The following is a 22,385-nucleotide window of genomic DNA, read 5'->3' as shown; positions in this document are numbered from 1 at the left end:
TCCTATCTGCAGGCAGCATGTTATAGAGCAGGAGGAGCTGAGCAGATTGTACATAGTGTCCTATTTGCAGGCAGCATGTTATAGAGCAGGAGGAGCTGAGCTGATTGTACATAGTGTCCTATCTGCAGGCACCATGTTATAGAGAGCAGGATAAACTGAGCAGATTGTATACTGTGTCCTATTTGCAGGCAGCATGTTATAGAGCAGGAGGAGCTGAGCAGATTGTATATAGTGCCCTATCTGCAGGCAGCATGTTATAGAGCAGGAGGAGCTCAGTAGATTGTACAAAGTGTCCTATCTGCAGGCAGCATGTTACAGAAAGAGCTAAGCAAATTATATATTGAACCAGATAGTACACAACACAATATACAATATATACATTACACTCCTATAGATTCCACTGCCTGTTCAATGTTACAGTATAACTTGGCCAATAACAATGAAGTAACAGGAGGACCAGACTAGGACAAGAAATGAATTTTATTCTAATGACTTATATACAAGTATAAGGCGAAATGCCGCTCTTTTCCCATGATCCTGGTAAAAAGGAGCGTTCGTCATCCCGTATCACTGTGCTTACATTAGTTCTCATCGAAACACTGTATACAATAACAAAAACCTCTGATAGACAGTTACATGTGCTTGACTCCAGATATACAGGGTTTTATTTTTATCATTTTCTTTTTTACATTTTTATTAAAACAAGCTCATGTGTGTGACCGGTGTCAGTAGCCAAATGTTATTAGGTCTATATTCATTATTATGCATGATTTTTATTTTTTAGATTTTTATTCCCCCCCCCCCCAATCTTTTCAGACGTGATATGTTCAGCTCGGTTTCCATGTTCAGGAAAGGATTTATAGGCACTTGTTGCGAGGGGTTTACACAGGACGTGTCATGTAACAGATTGTTTGTCAAACAGATTGACAGAAAGACTTTGATTCCCTTAGAAAGTTCTCAAAGAAATCGGATACAACATAGAAAACAATATTACATTGGATTATCAGCATAAGAACAGAGAAACCGTGGAAAAAGTCTGAAGACATCACCAGATTCCGATTTCCACATCCGTCGCTTTGTCTGGGCCGTCACAGTCCAGATACATCTTGGAGATGGAATAGAATTTTCTATACACAACTTTCACTCCTATCCACAGTCGTAGAAGATCCTCCGGCCTATTACAGTGGTTAAGATCCCGATTCCTTGTATAGGAAATAGTCACAGTGAGTCCAGAAGGAAAATTTGTGGTGTTACCCCCCCCCCCCCCCTGACCTGATCTATTGTAGCATCTAACAGTTTTGTGCATCCAATGTCTAATACCCACAGGCTAAATGTCTCCAAATGAAGTATCGGCAAAGCCACCGAACCAAATACAGCATTTCCCGGCATTGGAAGGTGATGGACAACCGGTATGGAGAAGCTGGATGATAGAACTATGGCAGGATGAGGAATGGGTGTTATTATGAGGAGAAGGAAAATCAATATTTGTAACTGCTTAAAGCAACAAGAAATCACTTTAAGTGGTTGGGGACTGTTGGGGTGATATTAGACCAGACGTAGCCGTAGGGAGGGCAAAGGTGAGGAAAAGGGCATGGAAAGGAGAGGCTGGAGGTAGAAGTTTGCCCATGAGAAGATGTGGTTAAAGTTGACCATACATGGAAAGATCACCAAACATGGTGGCCATACATGTTAGAAAACTGTTAGCTAAATTGTCATGTGGCTGGTATCTGTTCTGCCTGACTCTCCAATATCTGCTTTAGGAAAGGGGAATAAGAAACTTCTAGATTCCTCTGGCAGCAACTGAAGTCAAGTTGGAACAAGATGATCTGGTGAAGAGGTGGGAAACCTCCAGGAGAAAAGTTGGGAAACCCACGAAGAAGAGTTAGGAGGCCTCCAGAAGAGTCAGGAATCCCACTAAGAAGAGTTAGGAGGCCCCCAGAAGAGTCAGGAATCCCACGAAGAAGAGTTAGGAGGCCTCCAGAAGAAAAGTTGGCCAACCCTTCAATCAATGGGTTCAGTAGACATTTATGTAATGTGTATGGCCACCTCTGGGTGAACATATTTCTATTCCAAAGTCCTAGATGTCCCAAAGACCTTTCTTGTATAAAGGAGGAGCAGGTTACTAAAATAAAACCTTATGATGTAGGCCCGATACCAGGTAGGATTAGGTAACTTTACAAACAACTACCTGCCATAAAATATATTCCAGAATACTTTGTGTTGGGTTTTCACCAACTTGATATACATGGGACCGGTCTATAATATAGACATCAAAGCCAAATATTTTTAACATGAGAACCTGATGTGACGTGAGCAGCCAACAAAACGGCAAGAGGTTTTCTCCTGGGAAATAAAGTCTCCCACCTCTTCAGAAGATACACTATAGGCTGAGGCATGGGGCAGTATCAGGATAGCTGTATAGGGCAGGTAAGTTGGGTAAGTGAGGAGCAACTTCCTCTAACAGTGTAAATCTCACTGAGCATGTTTTACAGTTATTAGAAAATATAAGATAGGTCCTTAATATCCACCAAGTCTCCAATGCTTCATTCTGTGCTTCTGGCAAGATTCATAACACTGTGTAACAGTCTTCTCCATTCATTCACACATTGTCAACACATTATGTAGGGCATATGGAAGCGCAGGACAGCATTGTCTACCCTTGGTACAAAGTTAACATTGTTTTCCTATAGTTTTCCCTTTGTTCTGTAGTAAACCTTTCTCTCAATCTGTTTGGGCATGAAAGGACTTTCAGGGAGGCGGCCATTTTGTCACAACCAAATGAAACTGAGACATGTGGATAAATACAGGTACAAACTGAAATCTACTAAGCACTGGCTACCATCCATCCACTTACAACCCAAATTCACACCTCTATTGTCTTGTGGACTTTCCTGGTCCATAATTTTGAACCATCTAATGTATATGGAGATTTTCCCGACGCTCCATCAACAGATGTCGTAGGACAATGCAGGATATATTTCAACATCACAGATTTTCTGAAAGATGATAAGTCACCACCGCAGATGTCTAGCAATGGATTGTTCTACTCTCCATATAAAATCAGATGTCCAATTGTCGAAAATAACTATGGAGATGTTTGGGTAGGTAAGGAGAAATAGTAAATCGAAGGTGGATGACTTAGACTTCATCTACTTCAGTTGTAAGAAGACTTATCCAGCAAGATATTTATTTCAGGACAAAAATACCTATTGTCAAGGACTTAAGGGTCTGGGAGGTCCTTCACAAATCAAGAACTAGAAGGAGACCAGGAGGACACCTAACATGTCCACATTAATAAGTCCTTCATAAGATCTTGAGTTGGGAGAATAGTTGAAACTTGGGTGATGACTGCAGTAAATTCATAAGACCTGTAAAACAACGAGACTACAGGAATTTAAAAAAAAAACAAAAAAACAAACCATTTGTGATCTAAACATTTCATCGACATTCCTACAACTGATATATTTTCAATAGGGATTGCATCTTTAGTGGTAAAAGGAACAATTCTTACTTTCTTAGTTTTTTTTTTACAAATGTCTCTTGAGATGAAAGGCATTAAAGACAGTGATAACATCACATACATTAAATAAATCAAAAAAACACCAGTATTAGGTCTATGCATGATTAAAAACAACAACAAAAAGCAACATAAGTAGTGTCAAAAGGTTACATGACCAATGATGAGTTGTCCTGATAACACAGAAATAATACTTTAGTAAACCATCCAACATAAGTATAAAAAAAAAAAAGTAAAAGAAACCATTGAGTACAAACCAACTCGTTCCGTCCCCCACAATATATTAGGTCAGTAAAAAAAATGCATAGCAAAATAAAAGACTCTAGCGCGGCATGGCAGACTCTTGAAAATTAGCTGAACGTTATGATTTTCGGGGGCCAACGTAATCATCATCTGTGATTGTCTTATCGTGAAACATCCTTCCATGTACTGATCACTTCAGTCCAAGAGAACAAGGGCAGAGAAGAGGTCCACCGTTACGTTGCCCAAAAATGCGAAAGGCACTGAAACAAACATGATATGCACCGTAGTACCGTCCAGTTAAAAAATAATACAAAGTCTTTCAGGAAAATATCTGTTATTGCCTATTTTTTATTTATTTAGTGTTCATTGTCCCTCAGGAGTAAAACGGTCTTCCCTGTTCCGGTGGTAATCTGTTGAGCCGCGCTACCTGAGACGGAGATGGTGGTACGTCCTGGCGGAAAGGACCTTTAGCTTGGGCGTAGTTGGGATCAGAGACCTTCTTGTAAGAGTCATAATTATTTGCTGCATCCGAGGGCACTTTCTTTTTCAGCTGCTGTTCCTTTCGTCTCTGTTCCTGCCTGAGAAGTTCTTGAGCTTCCATCATAACTCTGGCGTTAAAGCCGTGTCCGCCCATGTAACCGTTCCGCGATCCCTGATAACTGGAATACCTGGGATTCTCCTTGGCACTCTGAAAACCTTCTCCAGGTGCATACACTTGGTCCCATGAGTCTTGAGACACAGAACTGGGATTCTTCCTACTTTGCCTGGACAAATACAAACAACAAATTAGATGTATGTATGAGTTGAAGAACGGGTTTGTATAGGCCGATGCTGGACATGACACATACACCACGGAAGCACAAAATGTTACTATATACAACAAGGGTAACGTAATATGTCAAATGTACAAGCACAACAAATGACCTATAGAACACATGGACAACACAAGGACAATAAAAGGAACATCTCTTCACTGGGCAACACCTAGCGGTATGATAACACCAGGAGGACCACACATAATTAGACTAAAGAGATTGTAATGAATCTATGTATCAAAAATCTAACAAAAATATAGAATATAAAACTGAGGACCAAACATAAGGGTAGGTCACAGTTCACCAATACTAGCACAACTCTACACAATGGGAAACATATTGCCTCACTCAATGAGCTTGAAGAACTTTGGGCACTAGAAAGTATATGGAGATAATATTTCTGGTGCAATGCGGTTATGTCCATCAGATGACTGGGCAGTAGTGCCAGGATTTGATGGTAATGGCCTATCCCAAGGATAGGTCATTAATATTTAGCTGGCTTATAATATGAGTCTCTAAAATTTCCATAATATGGAAGGTGGCATGTGGTGGCACCATGTAGATACCACAACACATAGGGGTTCTTCGGGATTGGGGCCACATAGCAGGTTAATTAGAATAAGTGTACCAAGTATAATCTACATGGCTCTGTCTTTGTTACAGGTAACAAAATCTTCAGAAAAATTTTTTAGGCAGCCGTGACTAAAGTAATCGAGCATTTTCGCTGCCAAGGTGACACATTTCAAAGAGGCTTCACTGGCAACTACTGGGCCGATTCTACTTGGTTCCTGTCCTTCATCGTGTCTGATGGATTACTTTCCATTCGTCCACCTCCAGCACTACTCCCTTGTTGCTGGCATTTCCCTTACAAGTGGTATTCCTGACAGTAGTGTCTGGGCTGGCTCTACACGCTGTGCCAAGCTACATTAAGTTTCAGTACTGTAGGAAACTGAGTTGTTTGAGAACTTCAGTAGACACGAGGTCATTGAAGTTACTGCCTGGAGATATGCAAAGCACAGCGGATGCCAAAAACCTTTCCGTTCTATGAAGGTCAGTCTATGAAACAACCGCGACTCTTACTGGTAGTTAAAAAAAAAAAAAAACTATTGGGTTGCTATATATAGTCAAAGTTATAGTGAAAACTGATAGTGAAGTCCTGGCTTCCAAAAATGACACCAGATCCTTCAATCCACAAGGGTGGAAACTACATCGATTCAAAATAAAAACTAAAATAAAGTCTATAAGAAATTGAATTCCTTTCACCCCCATCGTAGGGCACTGTTAGTTGTGTCATAGTGACCTTCATCTTCTACAGGTAACACTGTGGGCCATGTAATGGTTATCTATAGGAATGGTCACCAAGCTAACTTCAGAGGGTGAAGATCATGGAGAGGATGGGAAGATGCTGCCTACACACAGATGACTACCTGCCCAGTAATCCAAGAGCAAACCTCCAAACCGGGCAAGGGCACCTAGTAAAATAATTGCAGGTGCATTATTAGAAGGTGAGATCTGATGGTGCTGGCATGAACATGTATCACATTGACATATCACACACAACGTAGCCATAGTATCATTATTGTGAATTAGTTTACACTTGCCAGTGCTGCCTGAATCTCCCGGCCCCAACACTGCAAACCGGGACTGAACTCAGCATGTCATGTCAGTTCCAGTTTGCAGCGTTCGGGCTGGGAGATTCAGGCAGCACTCGCAAGTGTGGAACGGGCCTTAGGTTCACGGACTTTACATAGACACATTTACACCAATATTTTCTAGATTCTGGTCAAGACTCTACCAGAAGACAATAGCAGTAAGATTGGTTATCACAGCTCTGTGGCGTCAACCGAAATGAAAGGGGTTCTCCTAGGACTAAAACCATACGATAGATCACAAGTTCCTTACTTCTAGAGATCCTACTGATAATGAAAACTAGAGGCCTATGTCCCCCTTTGAATAATGGAGTGATGGAGTATACATGCCAACACTCCACAGGAACGTATGTGACTGCAAAAGGCAACAGACTTCAACTCTTGCCTATCTCCAGCATTTCCAAAAACCATGAACGGAGGTTGCCAACAGGAAGCCCATTCTTGTGATTGTAACTTTAAATTCATCTATAACCTATCCTATAGATTGTTGAGCATTTTCAATTTTCAGACCACCTCTTTGAAAGCAACAAGATAATCCCAACGACTTCTATGAAGGGATCTCAGTCGTTATGACCAAGCCCATAAATCAATGTATCCCTGATGATGATGGCTGCATCTCCACTAGAAGTTTAATAGTGACAAAGGCTGACATGGTCAGTGAGGTTAGTTAGGCAATTGTAGGTTGTCACAAAACTGTCCCACGAAGAAGAGGGAGCTGACCAACCTACACTCTTCTCAGAATTCTAGTCAGAGACTTGCCCAATATCATCGATGTTGGAATAAACACTCCATTCAAAGCTAATTCATTGAATACTACATGGTGCAGGACCTGAAAGGTGGAGCCAGGTTAATATCTAATGTATTCCTAGACCTTTGCTCCTCCCTTCAGGCCCTACAAATGATATAATTCAATAAATAAGCACTGGAGTGTTCCTTTAAAAGACATCCACCACCAGTTTTTCGGTGATAGACTGTCCTATAACGTATGCACATTACCTCTAGGGGATGATGAGCCCCTTTTCAGCTACATCCGAAGGGTGCGTATGATGGTGCAAATTAGCTTGAGGCGCTCAGGCTCACATCACCTGAGTGCTCCTATGCTAATTAATTTATGTACGCCACCCGGTTCATTAATATTCTCCCCTACTTCATCCGGCTGTCTGGAAATCTCGTGCATGGATACCTTGCAGAGCCGCACTGCAAACCTTCCAGCTGGACAAGGTAGATTTCCAGACAGCCGGATGACGTGCCCGGCTGTCTGGCCAGAGCAAGTGGTGGGAGGGGTGAATATTAATGGTATGAATATATTAAGCAGCGGAGGAGCCATGAGGCGCTCAGGTGACGCAAGTAAGAGCACCTCCGGTTAATTTGCATATTTTTAAAACCTTCTTTTCTACATTATACCGACCCTCAAGATTTAGCCGGAAACGGGCTCATCATCCCCTAGAGGTGACGAGCATAAATTGTAGGACCGCTAATTTAATGGCAGATGTCCTTTAAGTCTTCTTGCTTTATTACCTCGTAGGCCGTGTTTTAGACATCACATTTTCAGAGGACCATTGGACAAAAATTTCCAAACAACTGTTGCTGTATCATAACGTTGTGTGGTAATATACAATTTATTTCTGCTTAAACCACATATATATATAATTCTGAGGGGGAAAATTAAAAAAATCGCTCCGTGAGGTTTCATACCCACCAAGACCCAAACATTACAAGCAAAGTGGTTAAGATGATTTTAATAGTGAAGAAGCAAAGTTCTAGCTCTCATTGCATTCCCATTGATATCCTTTAATTTAATTTGGGATCACAGAGCATTACTGAATTTTCATTAAAGCCGGGGCCCTTCGATCATCATATTACTAATTGGAATCGGATCAGCCGCTCATCTCATCCAAGTATAATATCAATATATTTTCATTACTGTATGCGATATAAGAAAACAGCTCAGGCCCTGGGGTTTAATGAGCGGCGTGATCTAGAGTCCGGCTGCCTCCAGATTTACTGCTCAGCGATTGCAGCCGCTAGAAACGCTTCAAATACGACTTATGGATTTCGTTGGCATAAAAGGCAATGTATAAAAAGGAAATACACTGACACGGAGCAGGTTGCCAGCGCAAGACAATTAATCACACCATATTAATGAAATTATTTTGAAATAAATGTTCCATGACTAATGCCAAGTTTGCCTGGAAAGCAAAGCCACAAATATTGCCTAATGTGTAATACAGAACAAATGTGCAATAGAGGAAAAACTGCTGTATCCAAAGGCAGGGGCTTACCAACAGGGGTAGCAGCCATAGCAGTGTGTGTAATTGGAGTCTATATACTACATGTGTGTATATACTGTATGGGTGCATATGCTGTAAGTCTATATGTTGTATATATACTATATGTTTGTGTATATGATGCATGGGTGTATGTATGTATATATAGTGTGTATATACTGTATGTGTGTGTATATGTTGCATGGGTGGGCAGCACTACAGCCCTGCAACACTGGGGTCCTGGGCTCAAGTCCCGCCATAGTCAACATCTGCAAAGAGTTTGTATGTTCTCTCTGTGTTTGCTTGGATTACCTCTGGGTCCTCCGGTTTTCTCCCACACTCCAAAAACATACTGATAGGTTGATAAGATTGTGTACCCTATGGAGACGAGGACCGATTTGGCAAGCTCTGTGCAGCGCTGCTTAATCTGTAGGTGCTATATAAAGAATTATTATATGGTGTATGTATAGTGTGTGTATATAGTGTATGTATATAAATATTTGTATATTTAAGTATTATAAATGTGTGATTGTAACTCACATGTGTAAGCAAATACGTACAATTCTATTTTAGAAAAAAGGGGGGGACCCTATTCAGAAGTCTTCCTCCCCTAGTTACGTCCCTGAGAATGTTTAGACAATAAAGCTAATCCATTACTTTACAATTTTACTCAATTTTATTGCTGTTTTAGCTCCTATCACTCTGTGATGGTCAGTGTAAGATTCCAGAGTGTGGACGGGGACTCTAAGCAGACACTTCACGATTCCTCTGTGCTATGAGATACAGTGTGTTGACAATGTGCTTAGATTCTCAGGGTGCAGGGTTTAGCTACACTTTTATTTAGCTTCTGAAGAATCAGACACATAGAAAAAGAGAGGATACACACTGTCAGCTCTGCTACATCTCAGCTATAACACACACAGTGCCTCCCCTGGATAAAGACCTAATCTCTATCTTGTAGAGCAAGTCTATGCACACTGCTGCTTGCTGGCAGGAATAAGTGATGTGTCGTTCAGAAATGAGCTGGCTATTTTACGTGAACGATGGGATTGTCTCACTTTACCCCGCCCCTAACTGGCTCACCATGCCCCTCTAACCCGACACAAGTGGTGTGGAGTGGGGTGACTGGCTGGACTGTGGATCCCTACTATACATATAATAGGGAGCCGTTCAGGAGCTAGAAGAGCCGACTCTTCTTTATCAGTGGAGCCTAATGAGCCAGATTGCTAAAAAGTGCTATAATTCCCATCACTAGCAGGAAATGTCAGTGTCTGAGATGGTCTTGCAATGGATGGAGGAGAGGCTGGATGCAGAGAGTACTGCAGCATGCAGACAGGAGAAGCTATTCATGTGTATAATCCCAGGCGGATGCCGGGGCAAACAAAATTGTATACACCAGGACTGATAGAGGTAGAGAATGGTTGGACTTCTATCTGAGAAATGCTGTATTTTTGTTAATAACATTGAATTAGAGAATGTGTTATTTTGTTATCTTGAGTATATCTAAGAATCATTGGAATAGCCCTTTAAGATGGAAAAGCAAAAGAACGTATTCTAGCTAATTCTGCAGTAATATGCTTATACGTGTGACAGAATGCATCCCTAGCATAACTCTGTCTCTCTCCGCTTGCATTAAACCTTTAAGAACAGCTGTTCCTGTATCTCCGCGGTCAGCGGCTACCTCCAGCCATGCATCTTATGGCTCAGCACAATGCACACATTTACGTTCCCGTCTTTCCTTCCCTATGAGTGGCTGCTAGGAAAAGTTTAGCGTAATTGAACAACTTTTCAGATCAAAGGCTCGCTGGCGGTGACGAATCGCAATGTAATGCTGCTTCAAAAAGGAAAATTTATGCTCCAGAAACGCATATTTCCGGACTCTTATTAAAGGAAGATCCCATTTTTAAAAACAAAATGAGAGCCGGTTAAATCCCTCTCTCGATGCACGCACATGCATTTTCTGACTGTAGATCAGAATCTGTAGTCACATAGTCGTCCTTATGACCTTTGTACGTTTGGCTTTGAGAAAAAAAAAAAAAGCTTAAAGCTTATTAAAAGAAATCCTCGGTTCACCGGTCTTAGAGCTGGAGCTGGAGATGTGACTTAGGGTCAGGCAGTTCTGTGCAAGTTTCATGAATGGTTATGAATATGTATTAGCTGAGACCATAACTACAGAAGAGGAATGATACATTTTTAGCTGTAACGGTTCCAGGATTAGAATGTTGATAACATATCCAAAGATTAGATCCTATCCAGACAGCTTCACTCTCTTTGTAGTGGTCAGCGAGATTACGGCAGATCGGCTTCCATTTATTCCAATGGGAGTTAGGCTGCACTGACCTTATCTCGATTCAGCCGCTACACAGACAGTGGCGCTGTCTGATTCCTGTTCCATTCACTGTTTATCAGAGAAAAGCTCATCAGTGCAGGGTGCCAGACCACCAATAATCTGAAATTGATGAGCAAATCCTTAAAGGAAATCTGTCAGTTAATCTAAACCACACTGACTAAACATACATAACTGCTATTATACAGCTGTACAACTATCCCTATATTGTTCCTCCCCATGCCTGGAAAAGCTCCACAGTCGGTTCATAAAGTTGACCTACAATCTATGCATAATCTTGCTCTCTAAACTCAGTCGCACCTCCACCTTCCTGATTGACAAGGGGCGTGCTTTCTCTCAACTCCGCTCAGCTACCTCATCCTCCCCTTTCATTAGGAATGAGAGACACATTGACTGTGTGTAACTCACTAAAGAGGAATCAGCTCCCTCTTTCCCCTCTCCCTCGGGAATTCACTTCAGTGAGTTACACACAGCTCAGTGGAGTACTCAGCCGAAGAGGAGAATGTCCTAGATGACGAGTCAACTTTAAGAACTGTTGTTCTGCTGTAAGATATCTTTAATTAGTGTTGGATTGTTTAACTGAAAGGTTTCCTTTAAGCAAGGTCATCAATATTTTCTAGTTCAGAAAAACACTTGCTTTACTTCAAGTACAATGGCTAGGTTAAACAAAGGGACAAAGATTAGGCGCCTAAGCTAAATTTGAAGGAATACTGGTTTACTGGTAAACTCCTAAAAACCAACCAGACCTAACCCAACAATGCTCATACACTGCACCAAAAGGTTAAACCTAAAATAAAGGACATTTAAGAGCAATATATTTACTGTATTAAAGGAAAGCCAATGATTCCCAAAATATTTGGGAAACACACAGTGAGGCTGAGTAGTCTATGACTTGACAATATCCCATAACGTAGACGAACCAACTCTGTATTCAAGGCCACAAGGTGTAGGGGTGGGGGGTGGGTGTCACTCAGATTTATGGGTGCTGGTTCATAGTGATGTGCCAAGTAGTCTGTGGAGAAACGACTTCACTGCCTGAAAACAATCCATTATTCTACCATGAATGATGGGGGTAATGGAGCCATGTTACCTGGGTAATGAACTGTACTGGCGTTGGGCTTGCTGGAAGCTCTCCCGCTCCTCCTGTCTCTGCCTTTGCATCTGTACTTCCACAGACACGGAGTGCCGTCCGCTCTGATTATACGTCGTGTTGTTTGGCTGGAGAAAAACAAGGAGTGTGAAAAGTGATTTTCAAGCAAAACACAAAGATAGGGCAAGGCTGTTTGTTTGTATGTAGTTCATGCCATTACATGGATGGATGTTGTCCTAGTAGAGGACATTCACACGTTGTGTTTGACAAGGAATGTCAAACAATTTGACAAGTCCATGAAGGCTACTCTGGCGAGGCGCGCTCCTGACTTTTGTTTAGACTGGGGGGAGGGTCGTAAACAAATATCAGACATTCTAGAAGGCCTCATCTAATTAAAGTCACATGAAACTTTTTGAAGATCTGAACAGGTTTACTGGTAAAGGAGTGAGAAAATAGAACAGAAACCAATCAGACCAATTTTCAGTAGTGATCCTTATCGTAACAAAACCACCACGCACTTAAGGGCCATCACATTTGGTGAACCAGTCAAGTAAACCACTTTCCCACCAGTAGTGATCATAAATCTAAAGTGATATAAAGCCAACAATGCAAAACAAATAGAACTTTACCATTACCATAGCTATTAAGGTCCTTTGAGATAAGCAAATTAATTGATTAGGGGGAAGGTGTTTGGACTATATGATCAATTATTTGTACAATTTTTTGATCATTAACCTTTTACTCGGTTTCCATCTCCGAAGAGATGACATCAACAAGAAATGCAAATTGTTGAATAGCTGGATCGATCTTTTTTGGGACAGAAAAGGGTTCTTAGTGTTGATCGGACAGAATGAAGTCTAGTGGTTGGAGGATTTGATCATTATATTGTGTGGTGTGTAATATTTTACTATATAATATTGATGTAACTTTTGTTACATCTTTGTTGTGTTGGCTCCTCATTGTGGCCTACGCTTTACAATGGACATTTTGGTTGTTTTCATACAACGTTTCGGTCTATTACCTAACTATAATGTAAAGTGGTCCAATGCCCAGCATATCCATGCACCTGCACAAACAGCACAAGGTGTAATTACTAAATAGAAGCGGTCAATCCATCAAGATAGCGCAGGTCTCATCTGGTTGTGATTGTAAGGAGGAAAATTTCTAGGGGAAGGAAGAGAACCGTAGAAATTGTTGCCATGAAAAGAAAACTTGACCTGAAGAATGTCTACAGAACGCCATTATCAATAATGGCAAGAAGATGGCTCATGGAGTGATACAAGTTGACGAGAATAAGGGATGACTTGGAAGATGTCTCAGCAACACGAATGGTTGGAAAAATCTGGCATGTCCAGCTGAAAAGAATAAACTTATTGTCCTGCTGGGTCGGGCTTGGATTCCTTGACTCTACCAATGTAAAATGACCTGTGGCATCTCAAGATGGTCTATTTTTGAGAATAACCCTAGAGATTATTGACCGACTCCAAAGTCAGCTCCAAAAAGAGTTGTCTTCTTCTGAACTTTTGTGGAGAATAAGTGATTCAGAGCAGGAGCCCAATGAAGGTTCATCTGGTCCGTCTCTCAAATCTCTTTCAATTAAGACAGATATTCAAGCCTCATTCTCATCAATGTGGTCGAAAGAACATATCACATGTTGGAGGTCAAGAACATCTTCTATTTAGATTACTAAAGCGTAGTACGGGTGCTCTGTACCCAACCGTTGTCTAAAATACTGAGCTTTTCAAGGCCCTTCATAGTACTTGCTTACTTGGTTAGTGTGCTCGAGCCATTGAACGTTTCTGCATAAATACCAGTTCTATAAATCTTAGCGAGCGCACAATGTCACCCGAGCGTTTACAAAGCAGTACCGGGACTAATTGGAAATATATAATTATATGATATATTCAGTACAAGGAATTGAATTCCAGCCATTGTGCATCAAAATTACAACCCTGTAATTCAATAGCTCAGGAGATGTCCTTGAATGTGTTTCCATCTTACATTTTAAGGTTGCTAAGAGGAACATGCAACTTTTTTTTTTACATTATTAAAAGCCAGCGCAGCAATGGGTAGCAGATGTATTAATTCAGACAGAATGCAAGACTTCTGTGTACCCCCCGTGTGGTACACAAGATGAAAATTGAAAGCAATTCTCTGAAGGGCATTATGACTCTTGCAGGAAGCCTTGAAATGAATGACTGCCCCAGTAACTGCTGCCACAAAGTGAGATCTTCAAAGAATGCGCACCCCCCAAAATGCACTATAGCCACTTAAATCCGGGAAGGTTATTCTTTGTACCAAGTTACTGAACTCTAGAGGAAATTCTCCTATTTTCATGCAGTTTTAAATGACAGCAGAATTTTTATAAATGGCAATGGAAAGAGAAGTATTCCCCTCCCCCGATAACTATGGATTTCAGTAATTTAGCAAAAGTTTTTCCATTTTTAACACTTACAAAAAGAGTAAACGGTGCTGGCTGCATGTAGACTGGTGCAAAGAAATTCCTATATACATCGATATGATCCTTCGTATGGTAGTAATTACTATATACATGGATATCATGCTTCGAGGGCTCATTAACTCATTAGGACATCAGAAGTATTAGAAATAACCCAACATGTTGCTGGCTCTAAATATTCCCTACTTGTTCAGCCCATTCATTAAAAGGTCTGGTGCCCAGAATCAACATCTATCCCCTATTCACAAGATGACTGCTGGGACCCACACTAATCATGACAATGGGTTACCACATTATCTAGATCCTTGGAATCATACTTAGCATCTAGACCTTGCAACTAGATCTTTGGAAACCTGCAAGGCTCCATATTAAAGGGGGTTTCCCATGAAGAAAAGGTCGTCCCTATCCACGGGATAAGGCCTAACTTGCTGATCAGTGGGTGTCTCTGTGCTGAGACCCCCGCAGATCGCGAAAACCAGGGGTCCTTCGTTGTTTCACCAGATTAATGGAGCAGACGGCCGCGCATGACCGTCCTGCTTCATTAATCTCTATGGAGAAAGACGAAGATTGGTTAGTGTGGCGTTTGGCAATTTCCGTCAGCTCCATAGAGATTAATGGAGCAGCTCCATTAATCTGCTGGAGCGACTGAGCACTGAGACCCCGACTGATCAGCAGGAATCCCGGGATAGGGTCTAACTTTTTTTTTTGTGGGAAAACCCCTTTAAGATCCTAGTAATCCTGCATGTCCCTTATCAATTTCCTTGTAATCCTGCATGACCCCACATTGAGAACCTTGGAATCCTCCATGACCCTCATCAAGGTCCATGTAATCCTGCATGACCCTAATCGACATCCTTGGAATCCTGCATGATCCCACTTTGCGATACCTGAAATCCTGCATGACCCCATATTGAGATCTTTGGAATCCTGCATGACCCTCATCAAGATCCTTGGAATCATGCATGACCCCACATTGAGATCCTTGGAATCCTGCATGACCCCATATTGAGATCTTTGGAATCCTGCATGACCCCACATTGAGATCCTTGGAATCCTGCATGACCCTCACCAAGATCCTTGGAATTCTGCATGACCCCTCATCAAGATCCTTGGAAATCTTTACGACCCTACGTCAAAATGCTTCAAATCATGTATGAACCTACATCTAGATCCTTGGAATAATATGTAACCCAAAATCGGTAGAATCATGTTTGACCCTGTAACTGAACCACGTGACTCATGTGCAGACCTGCACCTAGAGATTAAGATCATATACAGCCCTGCATATAGTTGATTAAAATTATTTATAGCCCTCCATACAGGTGTCTGCGATCATATAAGATACCTGCATCTCTATCATTACCATCATTTTATCATTTTATTTGTATTTCAGCTAGGACCCATTTTTCAGTTGGGTTGCAATACCTCATCCAAGGGTGGCACCATTTTTCCTAATTTCATTCAGTCATTTTTACCATCATGGAAATCCTTTCACTTATACTTTAGATATCATGTGACCCTCTCTGGAATTTTCAGAAACTTTGATCTTCTCTGCATCTTTGGCAACAAGGTATGACGCATAGAAGGCTAACACATATATGGCTTCTAAGAGGTCACAGCTGGCTCTGGTCTTCATACAGTGAGATGTACAGTATGCCGTGTGCTTTGGTTAGATCATCTTAAAGCTGTTCTCGGCAGCAGAGCCCTCAGTTACACATGACGGAGATGAATCACTCTGTGAAGCACATGCCAGGATCTAAATCTACAGAGTGAAACGTTACCACCTGTTCTCCCGTCACATCTGAGGTGCAGCTTACCTTTGTATGCAAACCATTTCATTACAACTTATATCTGTTTGGTGGCTTTATTCATCCAGCATAAAAGTGGTTAAAAATAACAAAGATAATATCTGTTTTAAGGTTCCCATTCAGAAGGACGGCCATCTGCTCAGCGAAAGTATTATTTGAAGTCTGAATGTTAAGTATGTAAATGATATCGCTTGCATTCTCCAACACGGCACTGGAAAACAGACATCTGCTCAACAAGTATCGGAGCCCAGAGCTGCGCTGCCACTTCTACAAGGGCTTTTATTTAACTACTTAGTGATCAAACTTCTCATCAGTTTGGTCTTCAACAAGTGCTATGAGGTAGAAAATGAAGTGTACCTACCCTACTCTGGCTCCATTTTTGCTTCTGCCACCTGCTACGGAAATGTCTCAGTAATTGGACCCAGTATGTTCAATTGCCTCAACGTCGCTTGTTCTACATCACCAATGGCCAACAAAGCTAACGATTGGCCACAGTGTGTCCTGTAAACGCCAAGAGGTTCACCACAGGCGTCATTGATGGTGTACGGATGGCAGAAGCGTTGGTGGAATCGGGAGGCTGGGAATTTTGCTCCTCACTCCGGTCATGGACCTCATAGGGTTTTGGTTTCCATTTTTCAGAATCTTGAAGTCCAAACTGTAGCATTACAATGACGTAGCTCTCACCGCGTGAATAACTCGCAAGAGAGCAGAAAAAAAGCAGAAATATCTGCTGTACCGAGGATCGGAGAGAACTCCAAGGACATTCCGCCCCAGCTCTATCAAGGCATATGGCACAGATGTGAGCGGCTGATACAAAGATATTTCCAGTCACCAGGAGAAATTATAAACCTGACCGTGTCAGACATAAAACTAATACCAAGATATATTATATCTCATCTGCTCTCCTGCTTCTGGCGTATCAAGTTCACCTAGGCCATTGTCATGCATAAGACATCCTGCAGGATCTAAGAGAAGCGACAACTAAGTTAAAGGTCAAGAATCACCTAAATGTAAGATGATCAATAATAATAGGCACATTTTATTGGCTCTTTAACTTTGCAAACTTACAACACATGCAATTTGTAGATGAGATGACTTTTATAGACTACATTACTCTGATGACACCGGACAGAAGCTGAATAGCTGCAACTTTATATAGGGCTATAAGTCAATGAAATATCTCAAAACTAGCGGTGGTGCCAGGACTGTGATCCCAAACTCAACTCTAGGAGAAGGTGAAGCAGGATAGTTCTCTTTCAGAAGGATGAAAGCTGTTCCTTCAGTGCCACCTATTGGGAGTATCTATTCTAAAAATCAATGGCTGACCCTTTAACAGTCCTTGCTACATGAATGAAGATACGGTAGGCCCCATGCACTCTGCTGTTGTGGGGACACATGACTGTATTTTTAATATCTCTCGGACAACCCCTTTAACCGCTTCCCTCCCAGGAAACATTGACAGGCCTCCAAACAGGATGGTCTCCACATAAAGAAAAAGAACCCTAGAAGTCTATCACCTACCAATCCATGAAGGAAAAGAACCCCAACTCAGCAGTTAATCAATACTTCTCTTTTGGAGAGGAGGTTTTGCTAACACAAGGTCTGGACATTGACTTATAGGGTAACTACCTCCAAAAGGAGAAAAAAATGGTTATTCTATAAGCAGCACTTATCTGCATAATTTTTAACCCAGGAAAAATGATTTGAGCTAGAAGATTTCCTATGCCATCTTGAGGTCTCAAACAAGAAGAAACAGTAGCCCTTCAAGCAACCCCAACATATGACATTTTGATGGCTAATATGAATTTACTCCTTCATTAATAAGAAGATTAGGTAGGTGGCCCAAAATATTTAAAAAAAAAATCTAGATTTTCAACTACAGTATCTTATATATGACTGACTGACTATTAGTGGAATCTGACTTGGAAGGTGACATTTTTGACAGGTTTTCCATGGGTTACTCTTAGGTTTTGTGTATTTTTTTATTTTACTAATAAGCAACCAATCTGGAAAGAAGTCAAAAAAGCCTGGGGGTGTTTTGTCTATGGGCAACTCTGGATTGAGGGAATCGGCATGTCATAAAGTGAAAAGGTTTTCATTCATTAGTAACTCACAAAGGGACTGTTACTATAAGCCATTAACAATGGTCTTCCCGGGTCTATTGAAAGACGACCGTCAATTACAACTGAGTGACCACGATAAATGAGGGCCGGAGTAGGTCTTCAGAAGGGCACATTCAGGTCTCTGCACATACATTTTAATATACAGGCAAGGGGATGACAGCCGGTCCCAATATGCCCAATTTAGAGGAAGGAAGATAATGAATAACGTAGACTAACGTAGATCTAAACCACTGTTCCAAAAAACAAAAATATAATGAAACAAAGAGGGGCGTCAAAAAGTAAAAATTTTTTTTTTACTGTTTGCATTTCTCAGTAGAGATATTTTTAATTTCTGGAAAACTGAAATTCTTACGGCTCATTATACTCGCACATCCATGACTTTTGGATTTGCTTCATTGCAAAATAAACACAATTGGATACGGCGAAAAAACAAGGCAATCTGATATCACTTAAATAACTAGGCAGATGGTGAGGCCAGATATGAAATTAAATTATCCATAATGGACACATGCTGTGAGAATAAGGACACGGGTTGAAAGGTCATGAGCTGGTTGTATGACACCAAGGAGTAGGATCCTATTGATGAATAGCTAATGGATGTAGTAAGACACTCACCCAAGGTTGTTCAAAACTATATGTACGCCTGCGTTCATCCACATCGTCTTCATGCCTGGCTTGCTGGAATTCCTGACGAAGACGCTGTATCCGGTCGTGATTGCTTGGGGTTGATCGATTGCTGAAAAAAAATTGGGAAATTTCATTAGTGCCTTTCGGTATAATTCCTCTACATTGCTTGAACATTGGGAGAGAAATTGCTGTAATGAACTATAGTTACAAAAATAAACCAAGTAAACCTAAAGATTTGATGAACCTGTAAACGGAAATACAGACTCAATGAGATTGTTCAAGGAACAGAAGTGACCAGACTATTCATTGGCATAGGCATATTTTAGGCACCCGGTCCTTTTACAGTGGTATCAAACCAATAGAGCCCGGCATTGCATCAGAAATATCATTGTCATTAAGAACAAAACAAATTACTCAAAATAAGAGATATTTTTTTACAACTTTATGACATTGAATTAATAATGATAAAATTATTAACTATAAAAATTGAGAAAACGGTTTTAAATATGCACCAATAGGTAAAAGTTTCTTGCCATTGCCGGGCTTAGGATATAGATTTGATTAGACTACATCAAACGACTCAATAAGATTACTTTGCCTTTTGACTACTACAAAGAGGAAAGTAATGGATAGTCACAGTATATTCTTATTCTTTTCATTATAGAAGAAATATTTTTCACAACTCTGTGCAATGTATCTGACAACTCATACTCTGAAGCCCATTGGCCACAAATAAGTTTGGTCCAGCAAATGTTTAAAGGATTTACTCCAAAATGAACATCGAGTCGATGAAGTGAACGGTCAGACCGAATTCAGTTTTGTGATTCAAGGTTCGGTCGAACCAAACAATCTTGTGCCAAAAGGCTTGAAAATGTCAAACGTCCCGGTAAATTGAAATAATGAAAGGAGATGAGATTTTCTCTGAAGACTTAGCCTTGAATATTTTAGATTCAAGTTATTGGTAAAGCTTTCTGGACCTACACCAACTTCAACTCTTTGCATCTTTGTGTTGCTCTGCAGAATCCACCCGCCTGACCATGAAGAGCACCTTTAGCATATTGGGTGCTGGACCTGATCGCAATGATTGGTCAAGAAGGGTGGAGGCTGAAGATTATATTCCAAATACACCAGAATCGGCAAAGTAAAGCTTACCAAATGATACAAAAAGTTGGAGTTGGTGGAGGCAGTGAAAGGTCCTCTTCAAGGGCTTTAAGATCAAAACTATTAATTCTGTTCACCATTGTAAACGAAAAAGGGGTCTGGTTGAGTGTTGTCTTTGTTCCCAAAGTAAGGAGTCATGTTTGTGTTGTCTTGATCACTTAATACAATATCCCGCTACCATAGGCCCGGAGACAGAACTTTATATAATGCATTCTAGGGCAAAAACAGGAAAAAATGTCCATGTCTGAGCTTCTACGGTTAAATCAGTTTTTGGCTTCACAATAGGCGAGATTGACAATGAAAAAAGCTGGAGGACAGCGATTAGTGAAGCGCTCCCTACATTACGCCTTCTCGCTGTATTGAAGAGCTTTATTTTCCACACATGTTCACAGTCTAAACTTGTTTACTTGAATGTTTCACTGCATCGGGTCAAGGTAAATGCAAACCATTGACATTTCTAAGTAATATGATTTCAAGAGAAAACCTCATCCATATAATGTGCAATATAACATTGTAGAAAATTCTGCTTTGTGCACAGCAGCCAATACAAAGCCACGGGCACTTAAGCCTTGCTCTGGTCTCAAAGACGAGACTAGTGATGTTACGGCAACTTGTGCGTATAGGCCGAGCGTGAGGTGATCAACAAGTAAAATAAAAATTCAGGAGATTCAGACGAAGATAACATCTGCTTAACTTCTGGTCCTGCTTGTCCATAGTGCACCATACATGATGAAGTGTTGGTGCACACCATCAATGTGGAGTTGCAGTTGCAAAATTTGAATTGAAATGAACCAAAGTCAAGCAGGTTGTCCAGGAATAGATGCCATGTAGGGCACCTTTAGGTACATATAACCCCCTTTCTCTTGATCTTGTGGATTTTTGTTGGATACCCAGCAGTCAGAAGCTTGTCCCAAGTTCGTTAAAAGGTGACAAATGTTCTACAACTCGTATTTGTTAAATAGACTTGGCACTTTTGTAAGAAAGATGCCATTCTTTTCTAAATCTATAAGCCCTTTGCCACTTCTTTCCCCAATCTCTATCTCTAAATGTTATCTACATCTACAAGTCTATTAACTATGCACCCTATTTTTCTTTTCACTGTGACTGCAAGACAACTGGCTGGAGCAGAAGGTTTCCATCGCTGCCCTTGCAGCATGAAGCGACGCCCCTTTAAAGTGGTTGTACCAAGTCAGCAAGTTATCCCCTATCATTGCACACTACTAGCTGTGAAGCTATAAGAATGCAAGATCATAAAAACAAGAATCCCTAGCAATCTGGAGAATCGGGATCCTATCCTCACTAGGACGAGTATACATCCTGCAATTCAATACCATTGGAGTTTCAGAAATTGCCAAGCACAGAGTATCTCTGGTTCTCAGAGTCTAAGTCAGTGTCAGAGATGTTGGTTCTCTGCAATTTCAGACAGTCCCATACGTTTTGAATGGAGCTGTAGGATGCATGAACAACCTGCTGCTCCAACCATTAGTTAGACTCCTGTTTTCCCGATCGCTGGGGAGACCCTAACCGATTGCTTTGCTATTCCCTATCCTGTTGATTGTTATAGTTGATAGTGGATAACATGCAAACTTGGTAAAATCCCTTTAAGCCCAACCCCATAAATCAGACTAAAAGTGAACATGAAAAAAACCCTGTATACTCTGCAGGTCTTCAACAAGACTTCAAGAACATGCAGAAATGTTGATAACACGGGCAAGACACTTGATCATTTCTCCCTATGTTTAGTGTTCATTGATCCATCGGTTACACAACACTAAACATTGATCTAATATATATTTTAGTTATATTCATTTCTACCCATTCATGGAGCTTATTATGTGCCTAAATTTCAGCACTAATGTTATTCAAGCAATGGAGGGAACAAGAACAGAAGCAAGCGAAGTGTAACCTGCTAGGACTGCACTGCTGTGTTCAATGTTGCGGTCAATGGACCGATCAAACGATATTATATGGAAAATAATTCTGTGTTACAATATTCCCCTACTGGGGGCAGCCATTCATTTACCGGAGATTATATACAATTTAACCGCTTCCATAATACGTATATCAGAGATTATATAAGAACAAGAGAAAACAAGGTCAGCCCGAGTGTCCGCTATTATGTCCTGCAGAACGTTCCGCCATTAAACTCTTTGACGCTCGCCGGTTCATTTACACTTCAAAGCCGAACCACATGACGCTGCTTTCCTTCTTTTCACGATGACTAAACTGCTCTTTGCAATGCCCCCTAAACCCAGGAGATATATGGGCATTTTCACACCT

General features: G+C 41.0%; 1 protein-coding gene across 17 annotated transcripts in view; it reads right to left on the bottom strand.

Annotated features, from left to right (window-relative positions):
* Positions 1-462: 462 nt before the first annotated feature.
* The window catches only part of PARD3 (par-3 family cell polarity regulator), a 420,270-nt gene continuing 398,347 nt past the window's right edge, over positions 463-22,385 (bottom strand). For 9 of the 17 annotated variants that reach the window (XM_072154020.1, XM_072154026.1, XM_072154024.1 and 6 more), the window contains 4 exons: positions 18,933-19,053; positions 11,929-12,056; positions 6,003-6,047; positions 463-4,524 (listed from right to left, as the gene is read on the bottom strand). In XM_072154020.1, the coding sequence (XP_072010121.1) occupies positions 4,134-4,524; positions 6,003-6,047; positions 11,929-12,056; positions 18,933-19,053 (685 nt within the window). In that variant the 3' untranslated portion in view covers positions 463-4,133. The remainder of the gene's footprint in view (positions 4,525-6,002; positions 6,048-11,928; positions 12,057-18,932; positions 19,054-22,385) is intronic. The other 8 variants (XM_072154022.1, XM_072154034.1, XM_072154030.1 and 5 more) reach the window with 1 other exon arrangement.

Source organism: Engystomops pustulosus, chromosome 5, assembly GCF_040894005.1.
Source record: "Engystomops pustulosus chromosome 5, aEngPut4.maternal, whole genome shotgun sequence".
Taxonomy (NCBI): domain Eukaryota; kingdom Metazoa; phylum Chordata; class Amphibia; order Anura; family Leptodactylidae; genus Engystomops; species Engystomops pustulosus.
The sequence above is the reverse complement of the archived record's forward strand: the minus strand, read 5'-3'. Positions and strand labels throughout refer to the sequence as shown.